Source organism: Centruroides sculpturatus, unplaced genomic scaffold (assembly GCF_000671375.1).
Source record: "Centruroides sculpturatus isolate CEXI.00-Female unplaced genomic scaffold, Cexi_2.0 scaffold1260, whole genome shotgun sequence".
In the NCBI taxonomy this organism is placed as follows: domain Eukaryota; kingdom Metazoa; phylum Arthropoda; class Arachnida; order Scorpiones; family Buthidae; genus Centruroides; species Centruroides sculpturatus.
The window spans coordinates 29,102-38,867 of NW_019385526.1; the positions used below are offsets into that span (position 1 = coordinate 29,102).

The window sequence follows — 9,766 nt, forward strand, 5'->3', positions numbered from 1 at the left end:
CAAAAAAATATACGTATTTTGGAAATGTTGAGTCGAATTAGTCTAGAATCGATTAATTTTATGAAAGAAAACCTTTCAAACAGCCGTAGTCCGTAAACTATGATTCCTACAAAATTGATTCATAAAGAACGGAACGTATCTACCGTCTTATAGGGGGATCTACTGTATATATTCAAATATTAACTATCTGAATGATATAGGCTATTAGTAAATACTTGATATCATTTTACCAGATCGTAATGATGATAAAATAAGTCTAACGATTTCATAACAGTAATTATACAATATTTTGGATATATTAATATATGTTACATGTGGCCGAAGTTATACGATAAAACTAAGTAGTGTAATCTATCTCATTCTAGGAAAATAATACACCGTAGGAACGCCTGACAAAGTAAGAATTTCGTTTTATAAAACACTGAAGACGCCGCTGCTTTGCTGAACGGCATTCTTAATGTCGTCAGGCGATCATAGAATGAACTGGTACTGTACCTGATGCCATTAACCTGACTGTACAGTATTTTCTGTCTGTGTACAGTATATTCTGTCTGTGATAGGTTTGCAGATTGTTGCAGATTTTGCAGGTTACAATGTGCTATCAAGAATTGTTGATGAAATTCCTCATGTCGATTTTCGATAATTACTAATACAAATTCACTGTACTGTACAGTACAGTGAATCTTTATTAGTGTACAGTATATTGCAAACATCCTTCGTGATATAAATTAATGTGTCTACGACGGTAGTATAATTTTACTCCAAACTGGTATTTAAAGTCAGTATGCGTAGTGCATTGTGTGACAGAATGAGATATAAGTTACAAAGGCAGAGACAATCGTAATGTTAAAAATACACCTTCTGGAATGTAGCACAAGGAATGTTGCAGCGCAATTCCATAGATTGCATATCAATCTATTCTATTATCAAAATACTACAACCTTAAGAATGGTAGCTAAATTTCGACGCACGAATGACACAGATGATGTCCTAAGACCTGGACGTTCAGGAGTTGTATGACAGATGATGTAGCTACGACATCATAGGTATATTCACAATAAACCCAACTATTTCCATTATGACTCTAGAAGCAGGAATTGTGTCAACCTTTATTCTTACGATTCTCATGAAGTTCTGTTATCATCCGCAAATTGCAGTAATAATTTATAGATTATTACTATTACAAAACACGAGTTTAAATACAGCGTACGAAGTTCTACGGTTTTGAGAGATTGTATTTCTAATCTAAACATTTTTATTTGAAAAAAATCCAAAAAATTTACGATTAAATTTTATTATTTCATATTATCTAATAGATAGATGAATCTCTTGCGGCGTTAATCTCATAAGCGGCTAGCATAGTTAATTTCAAGTTCGATTAATACTTTTTATATTGTTACTGGTATTTGTTTCGAAAGTGCTTTATGCTAATAGTTGATAAGACGTTTTAAAAGTTGAAACTGTTACCGAATAGTTTTTCTGTCATTGTTTGTTAATGGTTTTTCAATAAATCATGCCTCTTCTTAGATGTAAAAGTAGATTGGAACCAGGATATTAATTTGTCAAATTTACGAAATTTGTATTTGCTCTATTTTCGGTAGTAAGAGATAGTAACGAATGATGGCAGTTTTAACATGAAGCAAAAATTTCCTATCAAAAAATCTTCAGATTGTATTAATTATAAATTTTTCCACGATAATTTTACAAGTGCATAAATTTAATAAATTTAATTTTCATGACAACACAAAGAAACAAAAAATGTTATATACTGTATATAAAAAAATTATTCTCAAGAAGAAAGAGTTTCGTGAAACGAGTATTGAATAATATGTCTGACATACGTCTTTCTCAATTTAAATGTCTATACATGTTTCTATACATATATATATACATTGTATATATGTACAGTAGATCCCCCTATAAAACCGTTTCCTATAGTTATGATTCCTATAAAAATTGTGGCAGTATCCGTAAACAACGGTAAAAATAACTCCTATAATAGGTAAAACGTCATCGGGCAGCCGAACTACTTTCCCGCCGTCCGTAGCGCCACGCTACGGACGTTTAGGCGGATAAATTGAGTTTAGTATCGTCTGTTCATATAATTATATATAAATTAGGTACTGTACATATAATTATATATTAATTATATATAAATTAGGTACTGTATATATAATTATATATTAACTTAATTTATTGTAACTTTATTATAATTAAATATATATTTTTCGCCGTCTAGCGTCACGCTACGGCGAGTTAGGCGACCTATCGTCTGTCCAGTACTGTAATTTTATACATTTCTTGTGAAAGAAACATTTCTTATTTAACGGCCATAAAAATTATTTATATTAAGGATGTCTCCAAAGGTCAACGAAGTTTTCGCAGAAAAATAATATCAGAAATCGCGGCCGCGGTTTGATGCGCTGTTCCGCGACGAAACCAAGCTTTAGCAACGGGCGTAGTCGAACGGTACACACTCGGTAAGCAATCCTACAATTTTTTGTTTATAACGTAGTTTATACGGATTATTTTCAAAAAAATATACGTATTTTGGAAATGTTGAGTCGAATTAGTCTAGAATCGATTAATTTTATGAAAGAAAACCTTTCAAACAGCCGTAGTCCGTAAACTATGATTCCTACAAAATTGATTCATAAAGAACAGAACATACCTACCGTCTTATAGGGGGATCTACTGTATATATTCAAATATTAACTATCTGAATGATATAGGCTATTAGTAAATACTTGATATCATTTTACCAGATCGTAATGATGATAAAATAAGTCTAACGATTTCATAACAGTAATTATACAATATTTTGGATATATTAATATATGTTACATGTGGCCGAAGTTATACGATAAAACTAAGTAGTGTAATCTATCTCATTCTAGGAAAATAATACACCGTAGGAACGCCTGACAAAGTAAGAATTTCGTTTTATAAAACACTGAAGACGCCGCTGCTTTGCTGAACGGCATTCTTAATGTCGTCAGGCGATCATAGAATGAACTGGTACTGTACCTGATGCCATTAACCTGACTGTACAGTATTTTCTGTCTGTGTACAGTATATTCTGTCTGTGATAGGTTTGCAGATTGTTGCAGATTTTGCAGGTTACAATGTGCTATCAAGAATTGTTGATGAAATTCCTCATGTCGATTTTCGATAATTACTAATACAAATTCACTGTACTGTACAGTACAGTGAATCTTTATTAGTGTACAGTATATTGCAAACATCCTTCGTGATATAAATTAATGTGTCTACGACGGTAGTATAATTTTACTCCAAACTGGTATTTAAAGTCAGTATGCGTAGTGCATTGTGTGACAGAATGAGATATAAGTTACAAAGGCAGAGACAATCGTAATGTTAAAAATACACCTTCTGGAATGTAGCACAAGGAATGTTGCAGCGCAATTCCATAGATTGCATATCAATCTATTCTATTATCAAAATACTACAACCTTAAGAATGGTAGCTAAATTTCGACGCACGAATGACACAGATGATGTCCTAAGACCTGGACGTTCAGGAGTTGTATGACAGATGATGTAGCTACGACATCATAGGTATATTCACAATAAACCCAACTATTTCCATTATGACTCTAGAAGCAGGAATTGTGTCAACCTTTATTCTTACGATTCTCATGAAGTTCTGTTATCATCCGTACAAGTCGCAACGTCATCGTCAAAGATCTTATTTCTGAAGACTAGACTATAAGGCAAGGATAAACTTTGCAGAAATGTTTGTGGTGTTCGGCAACAGGACCCTACTCTTACCAGGGAAATTTGCTTCACGGATGAAATGTCCTCTTTTGATTGTGGCAATGTAAACTTCATAAAACTGGGTGCAGGAAAATCTGCATTGCTTGCAAGTAAAGAACACGTAACATCGGTAGTTTTAACCGAATAATTACTTGACCGACCAGTTCTTGGGCCATTTTTATTGGCGGTATCTTTAACTCTTGAAAGCATTTGCAGTTTTTATAGAACTTCTCGATCACTACTCGCAGATGTAGCTTTTCATTACTCCATTTTTATCAACTTAATGGAGCCCCACTCATTCATGTTCACCTTTTAGCAGTTATATACTACTTTTCCACGAATGTGGAATGGTCAAGGAAGTCCTTAACCATAGCCTCCTCGCTCTCCTGATTTGACGCCATTAAATTTTTTTATTGGGGATAAAGGTAGAGGTTTGTCGAACAGCAGTTGAAGATTTACGATAATACATAATTGGCTGACCAACTTAGGAGGATTAATAAAGATTTAATGAGTGGCCTTGCATACTGCCAGATAGCCAGTGACGTCCATTTAGAATACCTCATGAAATAGATAAAATGTCCTTATCGATACTTTCGTTTTTCTTGGAGTTTACGAGAGCACTTTCCTTTTCTCCATTTCATAAAAGAAACATGAAATTAACATGTAATTTTATTTACGATTAAAATATTTTTGATTTAAAACAACTTACTAGTTATTGCTTAATCAGTATTGTACTGTACAGTACGTATGTGGTACAAATGTTGTTATTCCTACATTTTACGTTACATTTTCCCATAATTGCGCATAATAACATAACAATAGACAGTATACTGCATATCGTGCTTGTTGGGCTGCATTCTCACTTCGTCAGGCGCTCCGGGGTGCGTTATTTTTCCAACATCCAGTTTATGTTATGCGAATAAAATTCGAACGTGTAAATTCATATACTTTGTATTGTTTCTAACTTTCTCTCATCATTGTGGCTTTTACTTAGTTTAAATCTGAAAAAAAATTCTCCTAATTTGTCATTCAGTTTGTGAAATTTTTTAGCAGCAATTAAAATTTTGATTTTGATTTTGTTTTTCATTCTCAAAATTCGGGAATTATTTATTATATAAAATATTCAAGCAAATACAAATTATGTTTCCAGAAATACGGTATACTTAATTACAATTATCATAGATCTATAAATTTATGTAATGAAAATTAATCGAGTTGTTTTAAAATTTATATTTTAATTCGAAATAACATAGTAGAAACACATTAAAACTACTATATTAATATAAAAAGAAAAAAAACGGAAATATATCTATACACGGTGCGTATATGTTGCTTTACAGTTTACAAGTTTAATAACTTTTTTTTTCCTGCTTTGAAAGCGTGTTTGCCAGAAAGTTATCTTGTTGCAATTGACGAAAGATGAATAAAAATAACCTTGTCTTTTATTTTCGAAATCATCGCACAGTCTTTCTAAACTATAGAACGTACGTGTGTATGTTCTATAGTTTAGAAACACTCTACACGTACGATACGAATCTTACACGAAACCAAAATTTTTTCTTTGAGATCAAGCGAACTAACGAGCATAAATTAGTTCCCGGACAATCCAGCAGATTAAAGATAATATTAAGAAAGAAATTCGAGTGCAAATATCTCGAGGTGCCGTTACGGAGTATGCAACAGAAAGGGTTCACTCAGAATGTCAATTTTCAAATCATAAGTAATAAGAATCATAATCATAAGAAAATCATAAGTAATTTTAAAATTTCCACTTTCTGTACTTTAATACATCAAAAATAAATATAATAAATTAACAAACAAAATTTATTAAAGGTTTAAATGATAAAACGACTTACAGACAACTCGGTATATTTGAATTTTTTGTGTAATGCAGAATAATAATTATAATGGTCGGCAATATATTATTCACCATTTTGCAAATACGATAATTGTAAAAGATAAACTTATTAACATAATCTATTATTAGTACGGACTATACTGAATAATCAAAGTATTTCTAAAGTATTTATTTCTAGTTATGAAGTAAGCAAGCCGATACAAGATAAAGTGATAGGAAGAAACGAACTTGGCGAATATACCGGATGTTTTGGACAAGTTGTTAATTCGGTAAATAAACTGAAAAATCAGTTACGTTATACGTCTATCGTTAAATTATTTAATCGGCTCCTACAATTTAAATTTGTAGTACAATGGGTATAACTACGTATATAATTATATTTGTAAGGATGGTCTATATTTACATTATAAATACCAAGAAGCATAAAATTGTTATGTTACTTCTGATGTATATCAAATTTTTCGAAATAATTTACTTTTAAATCAATTTTTAAATCTTCGGCGCACATTTTCTTTATAGGAAGCGGACATCCTTTTCAGGCATATATTTCTTACTTACGATCGAACTCAGGTATCCGACTTTTCTACAACTGTGTCCATACACCCAAACACTTTTCTCTTAATGGTTCCAGAAACGAAACTTACTTGGAACGCACTCTTCCGACCGTTTTCCATTCAGGTAAATGAATATTTGTAAAATTGATCTAAAATTTAATAACAATAAAATGAATCTGAAAATTTATCTTAAAGATTTGGCTGTTAATCTTTGCATCTTTTATCACTTTTGGATTTGCATTGTATTTTATGATCCGCGCCAATTATAAAATAATGGGAAAAGCCTATGGATTATCGTTCAGAAAAATATTTTGGTTTCTGTTTTCCACGTTGAGTAATCAAGGTAAGTTTACTTACTTAAGATATTAAATAACTGACATTGAGAAGTAATTCCTTGTCGTTACGCATTGCAGAAAGTAATATTTTAAACCAAGTTAATCATTATTCACTTCGATTAACGATTGGAAGTTGGTTATTAGCAGTTTTAGTATTATTATCCAGCTATGGCGGATGTTTGGTGTCCTTCCTTACTGCTTCTGAAGAACAGTCAATACCGAAAAATTTTCAAGAAATGGCATCTGCAGTCAAAAAGGGAGATTATGAATGTGGAATATATGCAAATGTCGCTGTTAGAACCTTTATAATGGTAATAATATTAATTATATTGTTGATCAATTAAGTTTCCTTGTAATGTTTTAAGGATAGATTGTTTTGGGTATTTTAAAAAAGCCCTAAGAAACCGTTAGATACAATACTGTATATATATATATTCTTTAATTCATTTCCAAATTTTCCTAAAAGTTACTCCCATAAATTATGGTAGACAGTCACTTTTAACATCAATTTTTTCACATTAAATTTTAAATGAACAAATACTGAAATCTCAATAGATAATATAGAGTTATCAATATTATATCTTATTAATATGTTCCAAATTTCTAGGTTTATTAATAAATGCTCGATTTATAAAATAACAGAAAAATAATTTGATATATAAAATGTTCCAAATATTTTATATACAAAAGCAATCACACAATATTTCTCTGTATTTATTTGTAATTTCTGCTATACCATATGCTAGAATACAACAGTTTAGTCTACTTCGAAAAGGGAAAAAATGCGGTGCATAAAGATAGTGTTCTACGTGTTCCGAAGATATTCATAAAGGTTTGTTGCGCTCTTCAAGTTTTTGCAAAATTTGCAGTACTCCATTTTATATCAGTATATATTGCTTAATACTTCTATTGGTATATATTACTTCATATTTAATACTTAATATGTATAAAGTACACAAGATTTACTATGAGAATTAGTAGGGGTGGTCGTGTCTAGTTATGACAGTTTTTACTATATAATGTGTATACTGCATGGACTTCTAAAATACAATCATATGAATTGTATACATTGTTGTTTCCCTCATTATATAAGCATAAAACATTTAAGCATGCTTTAAATAGTTTCGAGTAATTTATTATTTTCCACAAGTGTATGACTTATCACAGTATGCCACAATCTTGGGGCATGTGTGACAAGCATGGGACAAGTATGATAAAAATGCAAAAGGCTTGCAAAGTCCAAAGAATCAAAAAATAACAGGCTTTTACTTAAAACTTATAATCAGATAAAAAAAACCCACGAATATAACACCCAGGTTTGGCATGATTTAAAAAAAATGTTTTAAAACATTTATGAAAACAGGTTTTAAAACATAGGCATTTGATTTAAAACATTTTTTTAAAACAAATGTTTTAAAACATTTAAAACATGTTTTTTGGAAATAAAATACTTGATCTAGTAAAATAGAAAAAGAAAAAAAACAGAAAATCTTCAGTGTAAGACTCAGGAATGTACAGAATGTTTTATTTAATATAAAATATAGCATTTTTAAATGTTTCTTTATGCAATGGCATTTTTAAGATTTGCATGTACAAATACCAAAACAGGATTGATAGCAGTGGCTTGAAGAATTTCTTATTTTCAGAAATGTACAACGCTCAGTAGTGTTTGTTTAGGTGCTTGAAAACTTTAACAAGCTTTGCTGCCTTTTCCTGTCCAAGTCGATTTCTAAGTTTTGAATGAACAAGTCCATAGGAAGAGAAAATTCTCTCAATTCCCGCTGAAGAAGCCACTGCTGTGTGCAGCTGTGTAACTAATTTTAAAACAGGTTCATCAATTCTGTCACGTAATGACTGCCACCATGTAGGAGCAGTCATATTAGTTAACACAGACTCTGCAAACATGTGTTGCAGAAATGGGATAGATTTTGCCAAGTATTTTAAAACTGAAGGCATAGTGTATGCTAGTCTGTTTTAAAATACGTAAGTATTTTAAAACAGACTAGCATACACTATGCCTTCGCTTACATACGCTTGCATACGCTTACTACTGCTAGTATGTTTTAAAATACGTAAGTATTTTAAAACATACTAGCAGTAGTAAGCGTGGCACAGAGTTAGTGCAGCATCCTTCACACTCAGGGCAGGATCATCGCATAGACAAATGAGACAAATATATACGGCCCAGTTTTTAGAAGATCCCGGTCAAACTGTTTATTTTGAAAACATTTGTAAATAAGATTTGTCAGATAATTTAGATTTTTTTTATAGCGATGAAATATTTCTTATTAATAAAAAATTAAGATTTGTTTTAGTTTTTCACATTGTTTAGTTTTGTTTTATTTATTGTTTTATATTATTTGTGTGCTCTATTTCTTGTGGGAGAGGGAGGGGCCCAGTAAAAAGAAAGTGTCTAGGGCCCCAAAGTGGGTAAATCCGGCCTTGTTCATACTGTCTGTGAGCTTTGAACTCTGGTATATTGGGTCCAGAAGATTTGCTAAAAGTCTGTGATAGCTATATCAAATCTGTCTTTGGCTGCTTGCATGACTCCAGTGATCCCAAATTGTTGCAAGTCATTTTGAACACTATAAAAGTAATGTTATAAAAAAACTTTTGCTGCAAAAGTAATTAATAAAATTTTCATAGATCATAGATAACAATGTATATGTATTATCTCATACATTTTTGAAGAAGGCCCGTTTTTTCGTAACGCTATGGTGATTACTCGGGCGAAGAAATAAAGAATATCTATATAGATTCAATTGAGTTATGATCCAGGAAAACTTTATAGCAAGCTATAGAAAATTTTAAAACTTTTAATGGTTCAAAATACTCACCCAACTGTTGCAATTCCTGTATATCAACCTGTAGATCAGGGGTGTCCAACCTTTTTGTTTCTCTGGGCCACATTGGAAGAAGTCTTGGAGTTTTGGGCCACAAGTATATATTATATAGGCCTATACTTGTGGCCCAATATACAAGTATATTTCAGGATTAACATGTTTGGATTATAATAATAAGTATTAAAACTTTATCATGAAAAAGAATATTTAAAAAAATTACTTATACAGACATTTTCAATTTTTACTTAGAAATAGATAAATTCATTTATTAAAAAAAAGACAAGCGAAAATTTATTTAAAAACACAAATATTTGTTATATTTGGGTCACTAATTAATAAAAACCCTCATTTTACACCATTTTAAAGTACAGTTGTTTTAGTTTTTTAAACTGACGGTACT

The 9,766-nt window shown here is 31.1% G+C and overlaps 1 protein-coding gene across 1 annotated transcript in view; it reads left to right on the forward strand.

Moving 5' to 3' along the window:
- Positions 1-5,812: 5,812 nt before the first annotated feature.
- The window catches only part of LOC111639818 (ionotropic receptor 93a-like), a gene marked incomplete at its 5' end in the record, with an annotated part of 22,416 nt that continues 18,462 nt past the window's right edge, over positions 5,813-9,766 (forward strand). Inside the window, 4 exons of the mRNA XM_023385772.1 lie at positions 5,813-5,903; positions 6,154-6,312; positions 6,384-6,531; positions 6,602-6,834. Of these exons, the coding sequence (XP_023241540.1) occupies positions 5,813-5,903; positions 6,154-6,312; positions 6,384-6,531; positions 6,602-6,834 (631 nt within the window). The remainder of the gene's footprint in view (positions 5,904-6,153; positions 6,313-6,383; positions 6,532-6,601; positions 6,835-9,766) is intronic.